This window comes from Plectropomus leopardus, chromosome 19 (genome assembly GCF_026936395.1).
Source record: "Plectropomus leopardus strain MGB_pleo_1.0 chromosome 19, ASM2693639v1, whole genome shotgun sequence".
NCBI classification, from domain to species: Eukaryota; Metazoa; Chordata; class Actinopteri; order Perciformes; family Serranidae; genus Plectropomus; species Plectropomus leopardus.
In genome coordinates, this window is record NC_142194.1 from 1,758,513 (window position 1) to 1,785,821 (window position 27,309).

The 27,309-nt window shown below is 38.9% G+C and overlaps 3 protein-coding genes across 8 annotated transcripts in view; 1 reads left to right on the forward strand and 2 right to left on the reverse strand.

Annotated features, from left to right (window-relative positions):
* The window catches only part of LOC121958654 (poly [ADP-ribose] polymerase tankyrase-2), a 29,173-nt gene extending 19,239 nt beyond the window's left edge, over positions 1-9,934 (reverse strand). For both annotated transcript variants that reach the window (XM_088069593.1, XM_088069592.1), the window contains exons 1-9: positions 7,103-9,934; positions 5,253-5,612; positions 3,020-3,135; positions 2,781-2,889; positions 1,628-1,723; positions 1,478-1,514; positions 1,241-1,316; positions 1,064-1,158; positions 696-762 (exon numbers count right to left, since the gene is read on the reverse strand). In XM_088069593.1, coding sequence (XP_087925719.1) covers positions 696-762; positions 1,064-1,158; positions 1,241-1,316; positions 1,478-1,514; positions 1,628-1,723; positions 2,781-2,889; positions 3,020-3,135; positions 5,253-5,589 — 933 coding nt within the window. In that variant the 5' untranslated portion in view covers positions 5,590-5,612; positions 7,103-9,934. The remainder of the gene's footprint in view (positions 1-695; positions 763-1,063; positions 1,159-1,240; positions 1,317-1,477; positions 1,515-1,627; positions 1,724-2,780; positions 2,890-3,019; positions 3,136-5,252; positions 5,613-7,102) is intronic.
* Positions 9,935-10,088: 154 nt separating this feature from the next.
* Positions 10,089-13,521, reverse strand: LOC121958939 (hydroxycarboxylic acid receptor 2-like). The gene is made up of 3 exons (XM_042508125.2): positions 13,396-13,521; positions 11,830-12,455; positions 10,089-11,125 (listed from the first exon to the last, which is right to left on the reverse strand). Exons 2-3 carry the CDS (start codon positions 12,235-12,237, stop codon positions 10,433-10,435), a joined length of 1,101 nt encoding a protein of 366 aa, XP_042364059.2. The 5' UTR covers positions 12,238-12,455; positions 13,396-13,521; the 3' UTR covers positions 10,089-10,432.
* Positions 13,522-17,109: 3,588 nt separating this feature from the next.
* stxbp4 (syntaxin binding protein 4) overlaps positions 17,110-27,309 on the forward strand; it is a 56,201-nt gene continuing 46,001 nt past the window's right edge. Inside the window, exons 1-5 of one of the 5 annotated variants that reach the window (XM_088069922.1) lie at positions 17,115-17,369; positions 17,789-17,833; positions 26,487-26,560; positions 26,744-26,839; positions 26,934-27,003. In XM_088069922.1, the coding sequence (XP_087926048.1) occupies positions 26,494-26,560; positions 26,744-26,839; positions 26,934-27,003 (233 nt within the window). In that variant the 5' untranslated portion in view covers positions 17,115-17,369; positions 17,789-17,833; positions 26,487-26,493. Of the gene's footprint in view, positions 17,370-17,788; positions 17,834-26,039; positions 26,323-26,486; positions 26,561-26,743; positions 26,840-26,933; positions 27,004-27,309 lie in introns of those variants that run through there. The other 4 variants (XM_088069923.1, XM_042508466.2, XM_088069924.1 and 1 more) reach the window with 4 other exon arrangements.

Genomic DNA, 27,309 nt, shown 5'->3' on the forward strand with positions numbered 1-27,309 from the left:
TGATCTAATCTAATCAGAGTCACAGCAAACAGTATTTTTACAATACAGGTACAGGTATTTACAACAGGTATTTTTACAATATTTGACAGAAGGAAAAATTAAGGAACGAATGAAAAAAGTTTTGAATGAATTTTTTTTTTATATCAGTCGATATTGATATGTATCACGATATACATCAAATCACTATTTCTGTCAAGCTTGAAGGTTCCCTTTGACTCCTCAGTGAGATGTGAAGACATCATAACCAGTGATATCGATAATGACTACTTCAACCGATACTGATAAACCGATAATTTCCAGCTTCTAGTGACCGATAAGATACTGATAACCGGAGAATGAGAGCGGAGCGGATACTTGGAGACACCGACGGGGACGGACACACCGGCGGACAATGAGAGCGAAGCGGACACGGCTGGAATGTGTTTTATCGACATTCAATGGACTGCGTCTCATATTTCAATCGAGGAAGAGTGATATCGCGATAGATATCGTTATCGTTTTATCGCCCAGCCCTACCTCTATCTGTTAGCTCACAATTTGGATTAGGAAACCCCACCAAAAAACAGAAACATTAAATATAAAGGGATTAACAGATATACAATAAATACAGAAATTAGTCGAAAAAATGACAGTGAAGAGATTGAATGCAATATTAGTTAAAGAAAGTTAAAGAATATAAAACAAAAGAAATACACCTTCACCAGCAGCTCGGTGACCTCATAGTGACCGTACGAACAGGCGTTATGAAGAGGAACCAGATCCCTGAAACACAGATATATAAATATATATTTTAATATATATTAGACTTTTTTCTGTAACATAATATTTAGTATATATATATATATATATATTTATTTATAAAACTGTATCTAACACACACACCCCCCAGGCTAATTTGTCTTCATTTACATTTTATTTTGTAATTTGTGAAGCATTTCTTGCCAGGTTGCTCAGTTTTCAGAGATTCAACTGTTTGCAAAAGGCTTGTGAGTGATGTCGATCCAGGGTTTAAAGGGTTAAAGAGTGAAAATGGTCTCCACAAAGACCATAAAGACCGTCTTACCCCTTGTCCTTGGCGTGCACATCAGCCCCGTGCTGCAGTAACAGCTGGACCGTCTTCACGCGGTTGTATCCGGCTGCCAGGTGCAACGGTGTCGACTGAAATGAGAGAGCGGACACTCGGGGGTTAACCTGCACAAACCGCCTCACCAGGACGAAGAAAACAGAAACGGGTCATTACCTTTCGCCCATCGCTGGCGTGACAGTTGACGTTGAGCGGCGTCAGCAGAGCCATCAGCTTCTCCTCGTTGCCGCTCCTGTTCAGACATCAGCAACACGTCAATAAAATCGAATTAACGATTTCTTTTACTGTTGATTCCTCCGACGCTTCTTTTCTACATTCATTCATGTAAAAAAATAAAATTAATAGTTTATGCCAGTTGCTCCCAGCGTATGGATAGAAAGAATCACTACGTACCGTGCACTTTCCAGCAGCTCATCTTTTCTGTATTCACCTAAAAAACGATAAAAATCAAACAAAAATCAGCCGTCATTGTCAGTGTGTACTTGTTTTTCTATCACTGTGGGGACCATCCTCTTTATCGTCAGGACACGTCGAGCTGCTCACCCGTCAAAACCGCTTTGGCGGACGGTTCAGCCAGATCCAGAGCGGTTCGACCGTCCGTGTTCCTGATGGTCGGCTCGGCGCCGTGCTGCAGCAACACTACACACACACACACACACACACACACACACACACACACACACACGAAAACACATGAAATATATCCATTGTGTTATAGATGGTTAAAAGAAAAACAACAAACATCCGATGTGAACCTTTTGAAAACTGAGAAAATTAACTTAAGTTCATTCAAAACAAGGGACGAAGGCAATGAGCAATTTGGGAAGAAATTACACAAAAAAAAATTGTAAAAAGGAAAATTACCCAAAAATCTGCAAAAAAACCCAAAACAAACAACCAAAGTAAAAAAGGAAATAATTTTCCATACATATATATATATATATATATATATATATATATATATATATATATATATATATATATATATATATATATATATATATATAATTTTAATTTTTTAAAGACTTGCTGCTTATACACATAGTGATGTCTTACACTGTAAAAACAAATATAACAGCGCTCTCTGGTGGACAAACCATGTAATGGAGACAGTGTTTCTGAATTACATCTAACATCTCTCACACACTCGTTAAATCTGACATAAAATTATATTTTTGTGTTACTTTTTTTATTGTGAATCACTTTGAGCTGCATTCCTCGCATGAAAAGTGCTCTATGAATAAAGTGTATTAATGTTATTATGACTATCATTATTTTTTTTATTATTGTGTATTTTTTTATACATTTTATTCTGTTTCACAGTTTTACTATTTTCTATATTATTTTTAACTAATTTATTATTTTCCTTTTTGATGTCATCCTTTCATTTAACTCTTATTTAAATATTTATCATTTTTTTATTATTATCAGTTTATCCATTTATTTTTATTTTTTTATTTTTATCTTTCTAATTATAGGTTTTATCCTGCCTCTGGTGTTTCATCAGTTTCTGATTTTAATGAGTACTAATATTTTTTTGTGCTTTACTTAATTACAAAATGTTGTTTTTATTCATGTGCTTTTGTGTGTGTGTGTGTGTGTGTGTGTGTATGAAACACTTTGTGTTACAGCTTGTTTGTTAAAAAAAGAGCTACACTATAAAGTCTAATTGATCGATTGATTGATAGATTTGTACCTATGCACACGTCAATCTTGCCCTTGATGGCCGCCTCGTGAAGTGGCGTGTAGTTCCAGTTGTCTCTGGCGTTAGCGTCCGCCCCGTGGTTAAGCAGCAGGCTCACCACCTACAAAACAACAACAACAAAAAACAAACAAACAAAAGTAATCAGCAGGACACAGTACTATAAATCTGTTTGAAAATTAAAGAGAAAATCCATCATTTCACAGCAGAGGTTTGGAGGTGGGGCTCTGTACCTCGGCGTGCCCAAAGGAGCAGGCGTTGTGGAGGGATATCAGCCCGCCGTCGTCCCTGGCGTGGACGTTGGCTCCGTTCTGGAGGAGGAAGTCCACGACGTCTTTACGGCCGAAACCTGAGGACACAGACGGAGTCAACCGGATAATTCTCAGAAGTCACAAATCATTTATAAACGTGGTGGTTCATTATTCATATTCTGCCGGAGCCCTCAGACGTCTTTGTGTCTCGTTTTGTTTTATGATAATAAATTATTCAGTAAATTTACAGTAAAGCAGAGCGCCGCAGCGACTCGCCGGGCTTTACAAGGAGGAAGCTCTGTCAACATTTAACCACCATCAAGTTACAGAAGCACTAAGAGCAAACATCAGGACTTTATTCATCTATCAAACTCCTTAAAAATGTATTTCAGCATTCACAGTTCACACACGTGTTTAACACTTAATTTCCATGAAGATAACGATGATTTTTCTCTATGTCAAACTTTAAAAACCAAACATCCTCTGAAACAACCATCAATACTCTTATCAGTAAATTTCATTACTATATATTAGATTTAAAAAAATATATTTATTATCTTAAAAATAATAAAATCACAACAAAATTAGAACAGATTATCTAAAAATAATTTAGCGACTGCTATAAATGACTGTATTTGTATTTATTTTTTGTATTTATTTACCTCAGATTTTTTTCTAACTTTGGGCCATTTTCTTTATTTCTTTAACATTTTTTTGGTGATTTTACAAGAAAAATCCTGCTTTTTTTCTTTAAAGATTTTTGGGGAATTAAAAAGAAAAAGATTTTGGGTGATTTCTTTCCTCTCAAATTTTGGGCAGTTTTTAAGAAAAAAAATGTTGGTAATTTCTTTTTCTTTAAAATTTTTGGTGATTTTTAAATAAAATATTTCCTTCCAAACCTGTGGACATGGTTTCTTTAAAAATCACCAAAATGACAGCCATAAACTGTAAAAACAAAAATTATCGGTGGATTTTAAAATTTCCGACAATCCTTGAACAAATCATGTGTTCTTACACAGATTTGTGAAACACAATTCCATAACTTTTCCAAAACTTTCAAGGTATATTTAGTGTTCAAAAACTTCTCCAGGCCTGGAAATTACTCTTTGCAAATCCCATGTCTTTTCATTTTTTGTCCTTCTATGACTGCACTAACCCTGGGTGTTATTGTTTGAAATGAAATGAAAAGTCTTGACATAATGACAAAATTTCTGTTCTTTGATTTCCTACGGTGCGTACCCACCAAACGCGATTAAAAATGATCGCGCCTCAAGATTACATACAAAGTCAATGCAAAGACGCGATTTGACGCCTCATTTTGCCGGGCGACGCGATGGACGCGATTGCGCTCGAGTTGAAATAATTGAACTTTTGCAGCGTCGTCGCGTGAAGACGCGCCGCGACAGCCTATCAGCGTTGAGATCGTCATCGACGTGCTGACGTATGGACGTCCTGGTGTTCCCTCGCAAAATCTAATCAAACCGCCAGAAACAATGGAGGAGCAGCTTATAAATCGCCGTCACCGCTCACCCAGAGCTGTACGACAGTTCCTGTCCCTTGTTGCAGGAGACGGTGGAACTCGCCGAGCTCACGCCGCCTCCGTAGGGTAGCATGCACCCAGAACCGACGTCGGCGCCTAGCCCGCAGATGGCGCTGGGAACTTCTCCAGAGCAGGTGCGGTGCAGCGATCGTCAACAAGAGAATGAAATGGCGGAAGAAATGTTGTTGTTTGGGCGGGCTCAACGCGCGGCGCGATTTCGTCGCGCGTCGAGTCCCATTTTGGGGTTTTTGTACGAGCGTCAAAACTGGAGCGTCCAGCGCGACGCGATTTCATTTGAGGCGCGATGAAATAATTTTTATCGCGTTTGGTGGGTATGCCCCGTTAGTCTAAACGTGGACTTGTTCCCTGTCAACTATAAAAAGTTTTAAATGATTAGAGGCATACCTTGTCACTAACATAAGACTTTATCATCCATGTTTTTGACATCTTTCCAAAATCTGAAATAATTTTAAACGAGTTCAGAGAGGAGTTCTGACAGAGAGAGGAGCATGTCGTCGGCATAGAAACGGAGTTTTATGTTGTCATCAGGATCACAGATGATTTTACTGAATTTTGGATTTTGTCGGATATTTACACCAGACGTGAATGAGAGTCAGCAGAAAAGTCGAAACAGATGTAGACAAAGATTTGTATGACATCACCGGCGTGTCTCACCTGCAGCAAAGTGCAGCGGCGTGGACTTCCTCCCCGCCGTGTCCCGGCTGTTCACGTTCTCGGCCGTCACCAGTTTACGAACTTGCTCCAGGTCTCCGCTCCGACACGCCTCGAACAGCTCCCTCTTGGCCTCCCCGCCAGGCTCCACCACCTCCGCCACCACGGGCCCCGGGGACACCGCTCCGCCCGCCAGGCCGGACACGCCCGAACATCTCCGGCTGGACGACATGGATGGCGGGGAGCGGCCTCTCCTCGGTTTCAGACTGCCGGTTCTGGAGAGTTTGGAGTGCGAGCAGCAGGCGGCAGAACCCCAGAAACCTGCAGCCACGGAGGCCATGCAGCACGATGAGCTCCGCTACCCTGCAGGGACAGGAGAAACACTCAAATATTAAAGAATCAGTTTGACATTATGAATTATTACTGAGAATCAGATGTTCAGATTGATGCCACTCTCATGTCTGTGCAGAAAATACGAAGGTAGAGCTGCGAGACGCTCAGCTTGAGACTGGAAACCTGGAGAAAACAATATCGTGATAACATCAATAACCCCGATAATTCTGAACCACATAGTTGTGACATGAACATTTCATACTGTTACAGCTCTGGACTGGAAACAGGGGAAACAGTGAGCCTGGATCTGTCCAAAGATAACAAATTCCACCTCTGGAGTATTAAAACAACAAGCTGCTGTCTTAGGTTACGCAACAATAGAAGGATACGAACGTATTGAAAAAAGACAGTTACAACCACAATCATATACAAAAATAGTAAAAGAAGAGGTATATAAATAAGACAATAATAATAATAATTCTAATAATAATAATAATGATAATAACAACAACAACGATTCTAGAAACGTAACAGTATGAAATTTCTTTATCACAATTATTGTCAACAAAATTTTCATGCTTACTGATGTTATCATGATATTGTTGACATGTGCTGGAAAAAATGTTCAAAAAGTACTTATACACACACTGAAATCATTTCAAACAATTCTATGCATTTTTTGCATAAACATTAAAACAATAACAGTTATGTAAAAAAAAAAAAAAGGTAAAAGCAAAGTGACATACAAACACAGATGAAAATAATAATATAATTACAAGAATTATGAATGTAGTTTTCTAGACATTTTTCAGTGTTTTTTATTTTGTTTTGTTTGATAATTTATATTTGTTAGCATTATTTGTCCCCTTTAACTAATTATTTATTCTTTTTTTTTTTTTTTTGCAATTTAAGGGAGATTGTTAGTTGTTCATTGTGTTTTTCCCCCACATTTTCAAAAGGAATTTAACAATTTTCTGAGGTTTCAAAGGTTGCAAGGCAGGTGTAAAGTGTTAAAATATATAAAATATAAATAACGTGCAACAGTACTTCAGTACATGTAGTGGCTCTCTATTTCTTATATAACTGATATTTAATAGAGGCAGAAAACCTCAGAATATGGTCCGATAATAGTGAACAGGTGTGGAATACAACATTCAGCTTATATAATAACACTGTGCGCGCCTGTCGACATATTACAGGTGTATTTTAGGAATGAGCAGTGAAAAGCACAATATGGATCACGCAAGGTTTAAACAAAACACATTACATTATATTATAGGGGTGTTTTTATGTTACTGGACGGTTACGAGTGTTTTGAGATATTATTGGACGGCTGTGATTGCAGAGGAGATAAGGAAAATACCAGAATTCAGACATGGAGGGGGATTAATACACCAAAAAACCTTCAACATCATGCAATTAGTACAAAAAAACTGCAGTAAATCTGATGGAAACGTTTAATTGCGGAAATACAATAAGAGAAAGGCTGAATAAAAACAAAAGGCCCGGTGTAAACTCACTGTGGAGCACCGCAGACACGCTGGGAGAGCCCGCGGCTCTTATTGGGATATGATGGGAATATTAGATCCGTTTATTGGCCGCCGCCGCAGTGAATCATCCCGGGCTGACAGGCGGGCACGCTCCGGTCCTCCATCGGCCTCCTCCTCCGCCTGCAGGAGCGGCTCTGCGGGGAGGATGCAGAGAAGGAGCGGCGGGGAGGTGGAGGACGCTCACACGGATGTTGAAACACGGAGCGGAGAGATGAACCTGCTGGCGGAGGGAGGGAGCGCCGACACACGGAACAGCCACCCCCTCCGCCCCGAAACAACACCGAGGAGGGCGTCATTTAATCACAGGGTCCGCCCGCCCGGGTGGAGCTGCTGAGACAGAGTCAGAATGAAATTTAGGATCAGAACAGAAACTGTTTATAAGACTTCTAATTATATAATAACAACAATAATAACACCTTTTATTCATAGAGCGCTGCATCACATCCCAGGAGTAAATATGGTATTTTTTACAGCACATTATTTATTTAATAACTTTAGTCATTTTTCAGATTTAGATTATTTATAGAAACCAATTAATGAATATAAATTTTTAAAATGTATTCAGTATAAGTCTTAGATAATCGACATATTCTTTTACCAGAAATCTGAAATACTTTTTCTGAGGGGAAACTTTGTTGCATTGTAGGTAGTCCATTAGATAAGCATCGAGTAGCTGTAGAAAAAATGTTTTTAAGTAAAAATATGTGCGAAACTCTGCAACACAATATTGAGAAAAAAAAAGATATGTACAGTTAGGTACATCCTAAAAAATATATGAAAATAAACAATAACAGTTGTAGTCCTATATTGGGTTGGCTCTCCTTGCGTTTTTTTTAATAAAATGTAAAAGTGTTACTGCAACAGAAATATAATACAAAGCAGTTGCTCTTTTGGTGAGCTCTGCTCCGTGTTGCTATATCGTGTGATCAGGGGGAGAAATCGAACGCACCCCGGACCCGTGCGCTCTGCAGACGGCACTTTTCTGCGTGCAGCACGGTGCGCTGTGCTCTGAGTCTGCGCACGTTTGCAGTGTGTGAAAACGCGCGCGCGCGCACACAGAGAGAGAGAGAGAGAGAGAGAGAGAGAGAGAGAGAGAGAGAGAGAGAGAACAACAACAGCAACCTGCACTGCACCTGAACGCACCACAGACACAGATGAATATTTGATGCTGCATTCAGGTGCTCCACCTTGAAATTAGTTTAAAATGTAAAAAGTACTTTTCCTTCATTTTTCGTTCAACTTATATTGTTTTCTGTTAACATGAAGGTGGACTGGTGGTTTTAACTTTACTTGTATACAATATTGTACAGCTACATATGTTAATTTTGAGATTTTGGGCTATTTTGCCTCCATCACATGTCCTCTTAGACTAGTGGACAGAAAACATCCAAAATAGATGTTTATTTTGATTCAGATTGGAAAGGTAGGGGAAAAACTGTTCAGGGAAATCTGCTTTTAAATATCATAAATATATATGGATTTTTTCCCACAGAACTATACATTTTAAGCATTTTTCATGTAATTTCATTTTTTTTAACCACCCCTTTTTTATTTTTCGGGAATTTTCATGTATTATTATTATTATTATTATTATTGTTATTATTATTATTATTATTTATATAAATTTGGGTAATTTCTTCTTAAGGTCTTTCATGTTTTTAAATATTTTTTCCAACAGGATTAATGGAGCAAAATTTTCACAGCACTGTCGGTTTTCTATAACACCTGTATGGGTATGAACACACAGGGCCCAACTTTCCAAGATGCTCTTTCAGAAATCCATCTTTGGTAAAAACTGTATATTCACCGCAGCAGACCCACGTCAATAAAATACACATATTTACATGTTTCAGTATCAGTGCAGTCAACCTGAAGACGTTTTCTATTGACGTCAAGGAAAAATGTTTAGAAAAAGACAGGATGTTTACTGGGCCGCGGCCTGAGCAAGGCAGCGTGGGGAAGCAGCAGATCCACATTAGACTTCAGACCTTCAGTTCATTTAAAGATCAAATTAGAGAAAAACTGAGAGTGTCCTGCAGCAGTCCTGGCTGTCTGCGTTCATGTGATGTGAGGCTGCCGTCACATCCTCCCAAAATCTGCTGGAGCATCAACATGCTGTCAAACTGCTTCAACACGAAAGACATCAGATACGAAAAGATCAGCTGATGATCTGTCCACTAGATGGTGCACATCATCCATCTCCAGCTGGCAGGACACCGCGTGAGTACAGTTTTAATAAAAACTGCATCAGAGTTTGCTTTGTTGCCATTACATTTGACTTTCTTTGAGAAAATTGAGGCTTTTTTTTGGGAGAATTTTCTTTGGATCTCATTTAAACCCAATGAAAGCTGAGCAAAACACACAGCCCAAAAATGAGCATGAAATTTAAAAAAAGAAGAAAAAAAATTAAAGAAAATAATCTGAAAATGAGCCAAATCATAAATAATATACATACAAAAATGTGAAAAACAAAAACAAACAAAAAGTAACCTTTAAAAAAGTGCTGAATTTTTTTTTTCTAAAACATAATTTTAATATAAAATTACAGTTTTATGAACATTTTTCTCTATTTTTGGGGGGGATAATTTTCTAATAAATCAATACTTCATGATCAGATTTTTTTCAAACTTTGAGAAAGTGTAGCTTTTTCTGAATTTCCGACTTGAGGGGAACGTTTTGGGGCAAATCATGGGTTAAAGTGGAACAATATATAAAAAAGAATAAAATCCACATGCATTAACCCTTTAAAAGCTGAGTAAAGTTGGCTTGATTTCTTTCAATAACATGGGAAGAAGGCGATGAACAGCTTAGCAAGAAATGGCCCCAAAATTAGCAAGGTATTAGTAAAAATTTACAAGAAAAATACCTGAGAATGAGCACAAAAAATTATAAATAATAATAATAAAAAATGAAATAAAAAAGGTAAAAAACAAGAGAAGACAATCATAAGAAAATAACATTAAGATTAGCTATATTTTTTTTTCTGGAGCATTATTTTTGATATATAAGTATAGGAATTAAAAATCAAGTTTTCTGGATGTTTCCCCCTAACTTGTTTAAATTTATTTTTTTAAAAATCACCTTTTACTAATATTTGAACGCTCTTGAAAGGTTTGATCGCAGTAAAGGAAATTAGATGTCGATTTAGGTGTTAAAGGGTTGAAGAAAATATTACAACTGAAAAAATATACACGGATGTAAACAAAGCGTCAACAGCATCGATAAACACGAAGTAAACAAACAAAACTCGGATGAATCGGCTCTTCTCAGCGCTGCAGTCTTTATCGGAGGAGCAGCTCATCACATGGCCTCGCTCCCTCTGTCCGCCCCCATGGACTTCAGCTCCTGCTGGGTGGTGGACTGAGTCCCCGATGAGGACGCCGTGTTCTCGTCCTCGGCTGCGTGCTGTCCGCAGCGCAGGGCGCGGGGCAGCGAGCTGCAGAGCGCCTTCCTGAACATGGAGCTGGAGAAGACGTAGACGATGGGGTCCAGGGCCGAGTTGAGGAAGTTGAGCCCCAGAGACACGATGGTGAGCTGCGTGAAGGTGTAGAAGGAGGCGCAGTCCGCCGGGAAGAACGAGCGGTTGACCCACAGCCCGATGGTGGTTATGGTGGTGGGCAGGAAGCACACCATGAACACTGCCACGATGGCGACGCACACTCGCATCGCCTTGCGCATCTTGCCCGGGTTCCCCATCTGCCGCCCCCGCAGGAAGCTGAAGATCCGCACGGAGCAGAAGAGCAGCATGGCCATCGGGACGACGAACTCCAGCACCGTCAGGATGCGGTGCATGCCCACCAGGATGATGATGGCCCGCGACGCCTCTTTGTACGAGGTGAAGAAGAAGCACTGGGTGCGTTCGCCGCTGCCCTTGATGTGGTTGTAGGCCAACATGGGAACTCGAGGGCTGATCACCAGCAGCCACACGAACAGCGACACGAACACCGCCTGGCGCTTCGTCATACGGTTGAAGCGGTGGTGAGGGTGACACACCTGGAACAAGAGCACAACGATGGCAGAACATTTCACATCATTTAGAGCGGATGTTATACCGTTATACGGTTGAACACAAAGACGCAAATTCGAGTCGAGTAGCTCGATGGATGCAAAAACGTGTCCATCTCAACTGACAGACCATCGCAACACCGCCTCACACGATATTTTCGCTCAGGGTGAAAAATTTCAACTTGCGTGAAGTGGCAAAATACACATTTTCATGCCCATCGCATTGCGTCCTTCGCGTCCATCGTACCGTCCGTCCCAAATTCGCACCTGCCTGCGTCTTTGCTTTGACTTTGAATGTAAACATGCCCGTAAACGCACGAATGCACAGAAGATATGTGGGCAGTGAAGTTTTCGACATTTGAAATGAAAGCCTTTATTTCATACGTAAAAGGAGGCTAAATGGACCTCATAAGAACGCTAACATCCCTGAGTTCCTAAAACGGCTCATTAACCCATTAGCTTCAACCCTCCGAGCTTCAGTGTACTGTACATCAGCTTGAGTACATCCTGAAGAAGCACTCAGAAACGTCGTAGATCAGTTTTAGACCAACAAACATCAACGCCGGCTGTGATTCAACGAGTCATTTGAGTTGTCTCCGGCACCTTTTAAGCAGCATTTTTTTCTGCATATTGGGCTGAATTCGGAATCACTCAACAAACAATGCCTCGAAACTTTCGGGAACAGTGGTTACCTTAAAGTATCGGTAAATGGCCACCACAGTCATCAGTGCGATGCTGGCCGAGCGGTTGGAAAACATCAGGAAGAGGTTGATTCTGCACATGCCATCTCCAAACACCCAGTGACCCCGGAGCAAGGCATCGATCCTCAGCGGCAGACTGACGAGGGCCAGGAAGTCTGCGATGACGAGGTTGAAGAGGAACAGCGTGTTCGGGTTCCAGGATTTCAGTTTAAAGCAGAAAATCCACAGCGCCAACACGTTTCCCAGAAGCCCCAGCACGACGTCAATGGTGAGGACCGGAGGGAGGATCAAACCCTCCAACTGGATGCCAACTGGTGGGCAGCCGCCGCCTCGACCACCACCACCGGGGACCGCGGTCGACGTGTTCAACATCGTGACGTTTTGCTTTGACAGCATCATGGAAAACTGAATGTGTTATTTACTTTTGTGTAACCTGAACAGATGAATCGGAGTCAAATTTCGGTAGGATAATTAAAAAAAAGTGATTTGCAGGTTCAGTTGTGGTTTTGTTTGGTGGTTGAACAAGTTGGAGGAAAATAACTGAGTGACCACACAAAGGAAAGTTTCCAGATTCAGGAAATTTGCAACTTCCTCTTTTCACCTTCTTCCTCTTTTTCCTGCAGAATGAAAGAAACAAAAAACAAATCAGAGAACGTTTGTGTTTGTTGATCTGATTCTACCTTTCCACAGCTCAGAAAATATGATATTTTGTACAAAACGTGGAGTGGCACCTTCCTAATATTATCAGAACATTTTAAAAACCATTAGAAAAATGCTAAAACAAATAACTGATAATTAGAACCAGAATAATTACTGTGAAGCACAGAATTACAGAAATAGAAATATGGAAGTAAGAAGTAAGCAAAAATATTAATATAAGCATTGTGCTTCAATTTCAGACCAGCATGTATATTTTAAAAATATAAAATATGTATATTATGCTGTAAATGTGTAAAAAAATAAAAAAAATGTATGCTACAATGTGTTAAATTAGTAAGCTAAGATTAAAAATCTTTTTTTACATTTACATTACATACATTATAGTTTAATTTCTCCACGTAAAATATTTTAAAAAACTATATAAACATGTATAATATGCTAAGTGTGTAAAGTGTAAAATTTTTATATAAAAAATTTGTGCCTTTTGCTACATTTAAAGATGCTCTACGCTGCAACTAAACATCTGTCTAATTAGTAAAAAAAATCAACTTTATTTTAAAAATGCTGAACATTAAAAACAATCACTAACACATCACACAAATCGAATTTAATGTTAATAAAAATGTCCATAAGTGACAATAATAGAAAAACATGCAAGAAAATATTCTGTCTACATCAGTCAAACTCATGTATAAAAATGAACGCTATAAAGCGTTTAAAATGTATAAAACTTTAATTACGTGTTTTTTAACATGTTCACGTTAAAGTTTTTTATACTGAAGAAAAAGTAAATTAACATTAAACCCATTTGCCATCACACACACACACACACACACACACACACACACACACACACACATGCAGGTTATACACGTTTACACAGAGTGAGTAACTCACCAGTGAGCCGTTTGAAGGGATTTCATCCATAAAGTGTTGATAAACCTCCGTCTGTGTATTTATGTCTCCTGCAGGAGGACGTTCCTCTGTGGTCGACTTTCATCAGCCGTCGAGGTGTTACCACACCCGCACACACAGTTCAGTGACGTAAAGACGATAAAAAAAATCCTGCGTGAAGCTCATTTCTCAAGAAACTTCAGCAGCGGTGTGCTTCTATTTTTAGGGAGGAAAAAACCTAATATGACTAAGATGATACACATGCAATATATGGACCACCAGTGTTAGGAAGATTACTACTTTTGAAATGTAATAAGTTACAGGTTAGTCAAAAATCTAGTTACCATTTTATTAATTTGTAACTTCTTACAAAGTAATGTAACTTATTACATTTGATTACTTTTTGATTAAGTTTCTGACAATTTTTTAAAAGTGGTTATAAACAAGTTATAAACTGGACAATAAAGCCTTAAGCCTTAAGAAAATAGGTGCCTAATTGTTGCTCGAAAAATTGTTTTTATAAATTATATTAACAATCATATTGTAAGTTTCTGATTATTATTTTGAAGGTTCAACTACAAAAGTAATCAAACATTCCCACTAAAAAACTGAAGCAAAATGTTGTTTTTTAAAAAAATGGGCAGATATTCAGTTAAATGTTGATGTTGTGTGCTTTTTGTTTGACTTAAACATTCAAAATCAAATTAAATTTAATGCTTCTATTGGCAGTTTTCAGGGTTTTTTTTGGGGGTTATTTTTACTAACTCTAGCATTTTTGAATTGTGCCAACCAATCCAATCCTGTGATGGGGCTGGTCAGCACAACAAATAAGGAAAAAATAAGAATATATTTTTAAAAATTACATGACTTAAACCACAAAGCAGCTAATTTTAGAAAAACAAAATTGTGTACATTGCACCATATTTATTTACATGTAAAACCTTAACCTCTCATTTGCTGCTGGTTGGAATATTTTAACATCAAGTCAGAGTAGTGATACAACAGTGCAGAAATACAGTTAAAAATATTTCCGAAAATTAAAAAAAAGAAAAATCCAATGTTGCAAAATGGTCATTATTATTATTATTATTATTATTTTTATTACTATTATTATTATTATTATTATTATTATTGCATAATCTGCAAAGTAACTGAGGCTGTAAATTAAATGTAGTGCAATAAAAAGAACAACATTTAGATATGAGATGTAGTGGAGCAAAGCTATAAAGTAGCAGAAAATCAAAATACTCAGGTAAAGTACAAGTACCTCAAAATTGTAATGAGGTACTTGAGTCTCTACTGATGGTTAAAGCTAAAGCTACTAAAGTCACCGGAGAGACGCACGTTCACCTAAAACGATCCAGATCTCAAGACAAACAGGTCTGAAATCAGTTGGTGGTGTTTTTCTGGGTCAGTGACAGGTCGCACTTCCTGTCTCTTTCCTGCCCGCTGCCGTCTCTGATGCGTCACTGCTGAGACGCTGCAGGTCAAACTCTTTCTGGGTACAAATGTACAATAAAAAGAGGAAGTTTTGAAGTCACTGGATCGCCAATGTTACTCTTTTGACAGAGCATAATCTGGTACTGTGCATCAAATGGCAACATCAATGGTTTAAATTGTACATGGTCCCTTTAATATATATGTAAGTGTGTGTGTGTGTGTGTGTGTGTGTGTGTGTGTGTGTGTGTGTGTGTGTACATGCAGTGCATTAATTACTGTTGTCAGCTGGGTAAGAATAATGTATTTTTTTCTTTTTTTAAAAAAATCATTCATAGTTTCCTTGATTGTTGTTTTTTTTGTAAATTAGACAATTAATATTTTTTTTTAAAAATCACAGGTCATTCTAATTCATTCCAGGCAGGGTGGGGCGCGTTAGAAAAAAAACTTTCATTTCAAATTTCCTTTTGGAGTATAAACACCCGCAAAATTTGGAAAACACATATAGGTTAATGTTATTCTCTTTTTAACCGCCGATAAAAAGTTAAATCTGGGCATGCTTCTTCAGGATGTACTCAAGCTAATGCACAGTACATCCACTGAAGCTCAGAGGGTAATGGGTTAATGAGTTGTCTGATACACAGAACGTGAGCTGGAGCTTGTAAATATTGATGTCTGAGATAAGAAATGATAAACGGAGCGCTTTCAGAGACGAGCGTACTGTCAAACGACGGGCGGCGAAGATAAACAGGATAAAAGGGAAGTGACGTTAAAGATGTTTAATCTGGACCATTTTAGCGTGTTTTTTTGTGCGTTTTAAACTCACTAAATTTTGAACTCTGCCTGTCTTTATGGAGAAGCAAACAAAGTGGGTGAATGAGGCTCTTTTTTATGAATTGTAAATAAACAAACATCATAATCTTCTGCAGGCGGTCAGCAGCTGTTTGACACTTCAGGCAGATTCATTTCATGTTGAGCACAACAGTGAGGTGTTGCCAGCTGACGTGGTTATTTCTTTAAGATGTGTTTACCTAATAAACCAGCAACTGAGTGTTTGCTCTTAATAAGAACATGACCACATCCTGGAGCTTATACACACACTCAGCTGCCAGTTTATCAGGTTACATAACTGAAACAACTGCAGCCCAAAGGCACTCTTTTGTCAAACTAATCTGTAATATAGTATAGTATCAGTATAGTATCGGTATAGTATAGTCAGGATAGTATCGGTATAGTACAGTTTTTGAACTCTTGTTAACCTTTTGATACCTAAGAAAATTAGCTCAGTTTCTTACAAAAATATTCCATGGTGGCGAGCAACTTAATAAGAAATGGCCCAAAATTAGCAAGAAATTAATAAGACGTTACAAGAAAATTACCGGAAAACAGAAAATAAAAGAAAAAAGTAAAGTAAAAAACAAATAAACAAAAAAAAAAAAAAAAATGTGAAAATTATATTCAAAAATGTGGCAAAAGGCAATGAGAAAATTGCAAGAAATTGGTCACAGCTGACAAGAAAACAACCCAAAAATTAAAATAAAATGAGAAAGGGAGAGAAATATTTAAAAATTACATAAATGTTACATAATATGTAATCATTATTATTAGTTGTTTTTCAGTCATTTTCTCATTTGTTTTTATTTTTCACTATTTTTACTAATTTGTTGCTTATTTTTGGGTCTTTTCTCGTCAAGTTGGTCATTGCCTTCCTGCCAAGTTTTTAAAAGAAATCAAGACGATTTGCTCAGGTTTTCAAAGGGTTAAAGGGTTAAGATCGGCCGAGACATCTCTGACTCCTAAAACTGGCACAGCTCTCACTTTCTTTTTCATTCTTTCTTTCCATCTGTCTTTTTAATCTCACAAATGATTCACAGCCTTTTGTGGACTCAGTTAAATAAAAATTTGAATTTGTGCAGAGCTCAGCCGCCTGCGTGGCTCGATACTTTTTAAAAAGCGACGCTGCAGATTTGTCGGCGTAATGTTTACAGGTGATTTATCTTCGCGGGTGCTTTTTTCTCCAAAGAGGCAACACTTTGAGACATTTAAGCTCCTTCCAGTGTTTTTAACTATAATGCTCTAATCTTTCAGCTGGAGAGAGGCAGTCGTCTGCTGAAAAACGTTTAAAGTTTCCCGTGACGTTTGTGAGCATGTGCTTATGTTGTGTGTGTGTGTGTGTGTTTGCATGTGCTTATATTGTGTGTGTGTGTGTGTGTGTGTGTGTGTGTGTGTGTGTGTGACGGACGGGTATCAGCATGGATTAGTGAGTAAAGGTAAGCGTGTGTCTCTCCCTGTCTAGGCGGATTTCCATCCCTCTCCTCCTCACTCCGGTCACACACACCGACCTCGTTTGAACCGCCGTCGCCGTCTCTTCTCATCCTCCTCCGAAACACCCGCTGCTGTCTCATGGCGCCATAACCCTGGAGTGTGTTTGTGTATGATTGGTTGTTTTATTTTATTTTTTTTTTTAATTCGGACCATCTTGGGATGCCATTACTCCCTCAAGAGGCAGAGCGATTCGATAGGGTGTCTCTCGTCTACTGGTAAGATAATTCCCCCTCTGCTCCTCCTCCCTTCCCTCTTTTCTTTATTCCTTTTATTTTTTTAAACTTGTTTTCTTCACTGTGTTTTTTGTTTTTGTGCCTCGTCCTCGATCTCTGCCGCGGTGGTTGATGTGGGTCACAGACTTGAGAGGTGAATTAGGTTTACAGCCTGTTTACCGGCAGATGCCTCAGAGTTTAAGTCCACATGCTCGGCCGCAGTTCTGGGTCACGCCTGTAAGAGCCGTTTTAAAGGAAGTTGACAACATTTTTGACAATAAGAACACAAATGAATCAAGTTCAGATTCAGCACAGTTTCATTTCCCAGACTTTTCCTCGACTTAATTTCAGAGGGACATTTTGTTCTTTTTGCGGAGCGATCTGACAACTGGAGCTACTGCGTTTTTTTTTTTTTTTTGCAGATTCATATTTTGCCTTCAACGTGAGCTGGATGTGGCAATCTGCAGGTAAAATTTGTGTTTTTCCAAAATTTAAGGGAGAAATAGCCATGTATTAAGATGACTTTAAGACATTTTTTTAAAAAGAGTGAGGTGAAAAAATTTATAAATTGTACAATTATAATAATTGGCAATTGTTTTGCTTAATTTCATGTGAAAGTCATATTGCAACTGCCAACTGCCTTACATGGATTGACAAATAAATAATAAAAATATATAAAATTTAATGAAATTATTTACTTGCAAAATTACGAAAATTTGATAAAAAATGTGTTCCTTCACATCAGTTAAAGCCCCTGTGCAGCTCTGAATGCAGGTTTTGTCTTTTTTTATAAACACAGTGTGACTTAGGGACGGCTCTTTATTTACCAGAGGAGGGGCGTGGCTGGGGAGTGACTTTTTTCCCTCCCCAAAGCTACAAATATGAGTGAGTTGATATGCGTTATAAGACTTTAAAAAGTGACCCTTTGATGTTTGAAAATTAAAAGTCGAAGACAAAATCCTGGTGTTTTAAAAAAAAGCCTGTTTTTCACTCTTGACATTCATGCTGGTTTATATTTGCCCAGATTTTAAATGAGATGTAAAATAAAGTGATTTTGTTGAAATATCAGATTTTTCAGCTCAGATTTGGTTCTGTGCTCTTTCTGAAGGAAGCGTTTGTCAATCATGATGTGTCCAATGACCATGGGAAATTTGGAAATCCAACAATTTCAGTTTTTACTGTTTCTGGCTGTGATTATTTTTGTATTTATGGTGATGCCATGCCATCAAAACATGCAGGTTCAAATGTTTTCCTTATGAATTTGCAATTTCTTTTTAAAAAGTAAAGGAAAAATTACACCCCCCCCAAAAAAAAATCACCCCATTGCCATTATTTAAAAGCATAAATTGCCAAATATATATATAGAAATAAAAAATCAGCAACAATTTTCAAAGAAAAAAAAATTTCCTAAAAATTTAAGAAAAAAAAATCACCAAAATTTTAAATAAGACATATAGGAAGTGATTTTTTTCTGATGGAGGCATTTGTTGTATATGATGTGTCCAAGGATGGTCAGAAACAGTGTAATTTTGTCAATTTTGAAAGAAAACTGCGTAAAACTGGTTGTAAAATAAATACAAAATGCAGCCATTTCATAAATAATGAACAGTCCCTTATGAAAATCCTTATTATTCGCATAATCTAAGATTAAGTAAAAATGTTCATTTGGTAACCTTTATGACTGTGACGACCTGGTTATGACTCCTGACTGACTGATTGATCTTTCCTCATGTGATCACTCAGTGATCCCGTTTGAACCGAGCTGCGGCGGCCTCTGTCGACCTCGCGGCTTCCTGTGATAATCTGTCAGCACGCGGATCCATCTGCATCACTCATCTCTATGAAAACATCTGCTGCGCTTTACCGCAGGGAGGCTGGTCTTTTTATTTCCCCTCTTGTTTTTGGGGCGACTTGTTTTCTGTCTGACTCTTGAGCATACGGAGAGGGAGAGCAGACAGACAGGAGGATGTTAAATATGCAAACACTCTCCAAAGGGCACGTCATGATTCCTTAACAGAAATGCATTTTATTATACATATTTATTTATTATACTATTGGATAGATTTTGCTGCCAGCTTGGGGAAAGTGCATTTTTATGTTGGTTTTTTTTTCCCTTAAAAAAAAAAAAAATTTTACTCCTAACTTAAAATGTAATCTTGTGTCTGGACCCTGAGTTTAAGAACTTCTGACACAAAAATTTCAGTCCAGTTACCAGAAGAAAATGTTTCCGCAAAACACAAAAAAAATTATTTTTTTGATTTGTTTCATATCAGCATTTCTACAGTGACGTAGTGATCTAAAATTATTGTTGGACTAAAAACACTTGCATGAGAAAAAAAAAAAAGCATAACCAGTTCTGAGCTGAGACGTGATTATTCAACAAGATCACTTTACTTTACGACTCATTTAACTTTGGCAAAAATAAACACCAAAGGGTTTTCAAAATATAACAGCTCTTTGATGGTGGAGGGAGGGTCATAAAAGTCACTCAGGGAGGTGCAAGGAAAAATATTTGTAGCATTGGGGAGGAAAAAAAAAGTCACACCCCAGCCACGCCCTCCTTCAGTAAATAAAGAGCAGTCCCTAAGTTATACTTTATTCATAAAGAAAGACAAAACCTGCATTTAGAGCTGGGGGCTTTAACTGATGTGATGGGTCACATTTTTACAAATAAATATTTTCATTTAATTTGATTTATTTTTTATAATTAATATAATTACATACATATATATCAATCAACTTCTCCTGACTGCAGGACTCTGACTTCAACTTCAGTCAAACTTCTGTGCTATTAATCATTTTACTCAGAAATTAAAAACTTTTGAGTCGGCCTACTTAACTACTAGCTGCCAACAGCCTGCCAACATTCCCAGTTAAAGAAATGCTGAAAATAAGCTCATGTGCTTGTGGCCCCGGGCCCCCAAAACATTACATCTGCCCCTGGTAATAATAATGAGAGCTCAGCGCGAGCGGCTGGATGAGACACGGAGCGATGCGTCCTGCTGTTTCTAAATAATTCATCCAAAGTCTGATTAAAGCTGAAACTAACAAAGTCGTCTGTAGAAGTTTAAAGAAGTCACTTTCACCTCTGCAGATGTGTCTGTTTCAGCACTGTGGCTGTCAAACACTCAGCTGTTAGACAGTCAAAGTCTTTCACTGGATTTGGTTCTCTGCAGCTATTCTTATTACCATTGGCTGTTTGTGTTGTCTGTCAAAACGTGGCTGGAATGTGCTCCATCGACACTCTATCAACAACGTCTCATATTTCAATCGATTAAAAGTTATTTCGCGATTAATATTGTTATCATTTATCGCCCAGCCCTATGTTCAAGACCAACAAACAACAAAAGTGGCTGTTTTTGCGAGGCAGTGCTGTGTTTTCAAGCAGTGTTTTAGCCACCAAAAGTGGATGCTTTTTTGACTGTTTCCACACAGAGAAGAGCAAAAATAAGGTGGGTGGGTCCTATCGAAATAGGAATAAAATCCTGGATGTGAGCTAAAAAAAAGTGTTCTTTTATAACTTTTTGAATGAGATGGACAAACAGGACCTGATCAGAATGGGTTGAACCCGGGTCGCGTCCTGGATACCGGGAACTGATCAGACTCATTACGACTGGTTCACCTGACCAGAGCTTCCAGCTCTTACCTGTATAAACTCATCAGAGTCCCTCCTGAGTTTTGGCTTGTTGGTTTAAACATGAATAACCCAACAGCAGCAGCAGCTCTCTTAGCCCCACAAACAGATGACAACAGCCGACAACGTGCAACTGCTCCCCGCTGGGACAAGAGGGAGCGATTAAACCGATCACTTAATGCCTGATAATCTGCATTACCTGCCGCAAGTGATTAACATCACACGCAGGCCGGCTGCCAGGAGGAACACGCACAGTAATGCCACCGCAGAGACGGCTGGTCACTAACTATGACCAGTTTCTGTCTCTTTGTCCTCATATCTACACTGAGGAAGAAGAAGATGACGACCAAGAACAAGAGGAGAAGGAAGAAAGGTGCTCCTCCTGACAGCTTTTTTTTTCTTTTAAAGATCAAGTTGTTTAATGAAACCAATCAGATCTGACTGTTCATAGTACTGAAAGCTGGAGCTGCAACAACATTCACAAATAAATATATGTTATTTGTGTGGTTGATGTTAAGATTAGGTTTAGGCACAAAAACAGCTCAGTTTTGGTGCAGAAAAGATCACATTTCAGCTTAAAATACATGATTTTGGTGGCAGAGAACAGCTAGGCACTTAGGCACTTAACCTGACTCTTCTCCTCTTTGCCCTTTGGGGTAAATTAAGTCAGAAGGTCCAAAACCCCGCAGCTAATGATTATCTAGCACTGACAAAGTTGTGCGATGTTGTATGTTGACTGTCATTGTAAGTAGTGATACTGAGATTGTTGAATCTCAGATGCTGAGATCGCTACTGGTTATTACTTTGTTTTCAAAAAAAAAAAAAAGGGGGGGGGGGGCAGGCTGTGCGGCACTTCTTCTGCCACTAGACGGCAATACCTGTGACCAATCACACCTGAAGCACTTTTTGTAGAAAATCCCTGCTGGAAACACACTTGACAGGTTTCCTTTAACCCTCAAATTGCGTAAATTGAAATTGCAAATATAAAATGCGCCTAATGACAACACATCAACTTTGAAAAAACTCCTATTTATCACAGAAAAGTTTTTACACTCACATGAGTTTGTATTTCACTCGATTCGAAAAAAGCCACATTTTGACATGATGCTATATCTTTGTGCTTGTCAGTAGGAACTGGCTCCCTCATGATGCAGCAGGAGCTACAAGAGCTGTTTTGCATCACATAACTCACAGAAAGTTTTGAATCCGCAATTCCTCTATGAAATCGTGGACTACATCTCCCAGAAATCCCTTATTTATTATATCTCCCACGTATGAAGCTTCATGGCTCCATAACACGCCTACGTGGCCTTGGATTGGAAATAATGACGGATAGGTGGCTGCAATAGAAATAAAGCTGCTAATGTTTCGAACATCTATCGCCATGGTTACTGGGATGTTATCGCCAGAGGAGAAGTCGCATGACATCACTCAGTGGAAACACAGTCAGCTCGATGTTGAATTTTATCCACTTTTCCAAATATGTCTTAAGTTTTAAACAGATCTGTAATTGAAACACGCCAAATTATTGCAACATGCACTTACTGACACACATCTGCAGAGGTGGAAAAAGTACTAGACTATTGTACACAAGTACAAGTACTGTTACTTTAGAAATTTTACTCAGTATTACTTGTGTAATAGGAGGCTACTTTTAACAGATTTAGTACTACTTAAGTATAAGTAAAATTACCAGTTTAATTAGCAGTACACAAAATTAGCAAACAAAATGTAAAAAGTTCAGGAAAATTACCTGAAAATGGGAAAGAACAAAACAAGCAAAAAAGTTGATTAAACAGATAATTCTGTAAAATACTTATATAATAATGATAATTATTAATATAGTTTTTGAACATGTCCCTCACTCTTTTGTTAAACAAATTTTCTAAATCTACTAATTTCCTGCAATTTGCACAAAACAAGCAAACAAAAAGGAATCATAAGTTGCTCATTGCTCTTTTCCAATGATTTCCCCAATTTGCATAAGATTTGAGAGTTCAGATTCTTATGAAGCCACCATATTTTAAGAAATGAAACCAATTCGCTCAGGTTTCAAAGGGTTAATTGACTCTGTCGATCAGTGCAACATTAAAGCCATGACATCCTAGTGGAAGGCCCAGCGACAGAAATACGTAATCAAGGTTTGCTTAGAAGAGAAGGTCACTTTTGGAGATTTTAACAGGATCCAAAATGATGTTGAAACTCAGAGAGAAAGTCATGTTTCTACTCTGCGAAGCCGTGAGCTTTTGGGTGTTTTGGCTTTACATTTTAAATGAACACACTCCCTGGTGTTATATATTCTGGTAATATATTTGGTAGTTGGCTGTATGTTAAGATGGATAATGTTATTATTTCAAAATAAGCCTCTCCAGAGAGATCAGACTAACCTCCGCTTCACCTTCGGATCTCTATTCATCCACTTCTCTGTACATTATCCCTTACATAACACTCAGTATATGTATCTCTGTCCTGATAGCAGCGCCGCCGCCAAACAGCTCGCTTTATCAGAGCGCTCAAACAGTCCCGAACGCAGCTCCATTTCACCGGATTTACCACTTTTTACTTCTCATCCACAGACAGAAATACTTATATGGCTGGAAGTACAAGGTGCTTTTCAGGTTCGACATGAAAGTACAGTAAAGACGGGTCAGCCAGAGACGCCTACATCAAGGATTTGACCATTTATAGCAAACGGTTTTACCGTTAGATCTGGCACAAAGAGTCTGAGCAGCAGCGAAGGAATCAGCTGCAGATGTATGAGCATGAAATCTGTCACGGCTCAGCAGAGAGGCAGGTCTGAACCCAGATGCACGACTCAGACACAGACAGGATGAGTGGAAGTTTACTCCACAAATCAGGTTTGGTTTGTTGCCTGGTTTTGACTTGGGGAGTCAAAACCAGGCAGGCAGACAAGTCTAAAAGGGGTCAGACCAAGAGGCGGAGGTCCGGCGGGGAGGCAGAACAGATGGCCGGAGAGCTAAAGCAGAAACACAGAAAACAAACCGGCAAACGGTGAATGGATCAGTTTACAGTTTACAGTGTGCTACACGGCTGTGACACCTCAGACAGACGCCTGTTTGAGACCAAAAACTACAAAACTGAGATGGACAGCAGTTTTGGTGCCACTGTCCAGCAGGGACAACGGCACCAGAACCAGGTATTTTACACCAAAACTTCTAACGTGTCTACTTTCATAAAGTTTATTTTTACTAAACAACATCAGTCCTAATCATAAATATCAAATATTTATTAATTTTGAGAATTTTTACCTTTCAAATGCCAGGATTTTGTCATGATGTCACCATGTTTTTAGATTATTTTTTTTTTTAAAGTAGTATATTTTAAATTATCACAGCCTGGGATATGTCAATGTTCAGCAGCAACATTGTTTTTTTTTACATTATTATTTTTTGTGCATTGTGAGATACTATGCGTCAGATTTAAATTTAACTCTTAAGGCCCACTGTAATATGCCACACACTCATACCTCTGCACACAAAATCAAGCAAAATCAAGCTATAAAATATTATATATTAATATTATTAACTACTTTCACTGCTTAATTTTTCAACTAACATCAGTCCCAATCATAAATATAAAGCATTCATTAATTTTCAGAATTGTGACCCTTTAAATGCCAGGTTCTTGTCATGATGCCACTATGTTTTTGGATGAAAAAAAAAAGAATTATTTTAAATATATTATCTGAAAAGGAGATCATTTTCATGATTATCACGGCCTGGGATAAATCTCTGATTCGCAGTAATATTGATTTTTTATACATTATCATTTTTGGCAGTGCTTTTTTTGGAGATTGGATTGGCCTTAGGAATTGTTGACAAAGACTCTCATGTCTGCTCTTTTTTCCTGCCATCTACTTGCTCACCTGATGTCCCACATGTCCTCACTTCCTCATTAAGCCTTGCAGTGTATAAACACTCCTACATTTCCATTCACTCTCTGCCATATCCTCTAATGTTCTTGCTACTTAGTGTCGCAGCTTGCTTTTTGGACTCCTGCCTCTTTGTCTGACCCCTAATTGGATCAGTTTTCCCTTTCTTTCTAACCTCTCTCATGTTGACCGCTGCCTGTTTCCGCCTGCAAGTAAAACTGAACTTTACCTGCCAGGTCTCTTAGGCATGATTGTGGCTTCAGATCTGACTGTCCACTCAGCTGACATCCAACTCTCTCAAAAAAGCTGCTGCTGCTGCTGGGGGGGAAATGCAGCGCTTTAGAAATGTCTCCAGAATCGCTCTCCTCCCAGTGATCCCAATCACAACAATCAACAAAAATTCAGCCAATCCCTGTCAATTCTGCACAATCTTTCTGTATGTATGATCAGTTTTCTTTGTGTTGCACCTCTAAAACCTCACAAAATTGGTTTGATTTCTTTCAAAAACACGAAAACAACATAAGCAACTTCACTACAAATGTCACGTAAACTGCAAAAAGTTATTAAAAGGTGACAAAAAAGGCCTGAAATCTATCAGGGATGTATTAATGAATATTATTTTAAACCTATAAATCTATTTTATAACTGCCTTAATTATTATTATTTAAAATTAAAACACATTTAAAAAAATAAAATAAAGTACTATCTTGTAGTACTAGTATACAGTACTTTCTTGATGTTTATTTTGTTTGTTTTCTGCTTCACCTTTTTAAAAAAATGAAATCTACAGGTAACTTTCTTACAAATTTTTTTGTTTGTTTTTGGGCCATTTCTTGTAAAGTTGCTTGAAAGTCTTTTATGTTTTTGAAAGAAATTGAGCCAACCTGCTCAGGTCTCAAAGGGTTAACTAAAGTGAAGCCTAGACTTTGCCCTTTTGGAGATGGGAGTCTCTTATGGGGCCCCACAAAAAAACTCTTGTACCGGCCCTGTGAAGTCAGTTTGCCCATGACAAAATCTCTCTCTCTCACACACACACAGACACACACACACACACACACACACAGACACACACACACACACACAGACACACACACAGACACACACACACACACACAGACAGACAGACACACAGACACGCTCTGCTGTGACGGTGCGCTGAGCCTCGGGACAGGACCAGCAGACAGCAGCATCATGTTAACCTCGTCTGAGGAATCTCTGCAGCTTTAATCTGAACCTTCTCACCCACAAATCTCTCTGCACGCCGTCTTTGTGACACCACAGAGGCTGTCGAGGATTTAATGACTGCTTTGTCATGTTCTTTTGATTATTTTTATTAGTTTTGGCTTCCTGACATCCAGGTCACCGCACGGTTCAACCGCTGCTCAGAGGCGACGGATTTTATTGGTTCGGATGCTGCTGGGTGGAGGAGGGTGAGACGGAGGGAGAGAGAGTGAGGGAGGGGGAGGAAATAACAAAATCCTGTGATGATTTGATTATTTTGTGCAGCGGAGTGCGGAGGAGAGGGAGGAGAGGCTTTGCATGAGGCAGAATGTTGATATGTTTTTGAGTCTGTTGTGTTTTTGCTCGTTGCCAGGACGATCATGGGCCCTCACGGCATCAACCGAGCCGTACAGAGGCTGGAGTTCTGCGACTGCAAGAAGGGACTCGGTGAGCATCTCCCTCCTGACCTCTCTGACCTCTGGATCATTGTTTATGTGGCCTCACTTATCTCTGAACTGCAGCTCAGCGTGCTGGAACATGATGTACCACACAGCACGTGTGCATACAACAGGCAGCGGCAATAAAGGTATTAATTTGTTTCCAAATTAACCCGAGCTCCTCTCTGCACAGGTGTGAAGATAATCGGAGGTTACCGAGATCTGACAGGAGAAGAGTTTGGCATCTACATCAAGCGGGTGATAGCCGGCGGGTTGGCAGCTCTGGACGGTAGGTTATTTTTTTGGTATTTTGATATTTGGGAAAGTTATTGTTATTATTTTGATCCTCCCTCTGCAGATCTGACTGTGACTCTCTGTTCCAGGGCGGCTTAAGTCAGGTGACCTGATTCTGGATGTCAATAACATCAGTCTGATCGGGGTGACCAATGAGAGGTGAGTTCGGCGTGTGCTGTGTCTGCAGTTTATCACTGAGTGTGTGTGTGTGCGCGTGTGTTTGCAGAGGTATTTTTAGCTGCAGGAATGACGGCGTCTCTCGGTCCGACTCTGCGGCTCACGCTGAACTATCTCAACAACAGTCAGATGGATCGCCGCCACATTTGGTTCAGACATTCATGACACCCAGAGGATGAATCTTTGGGGTGTTTACACGGTGACAGTTCTCGCATGAAAAGTTAAACATTTGCTGCAGTTTGGCTTTTTTCTTCACACGACAACGGCGCTTTGTGGGCCTGTAAACCA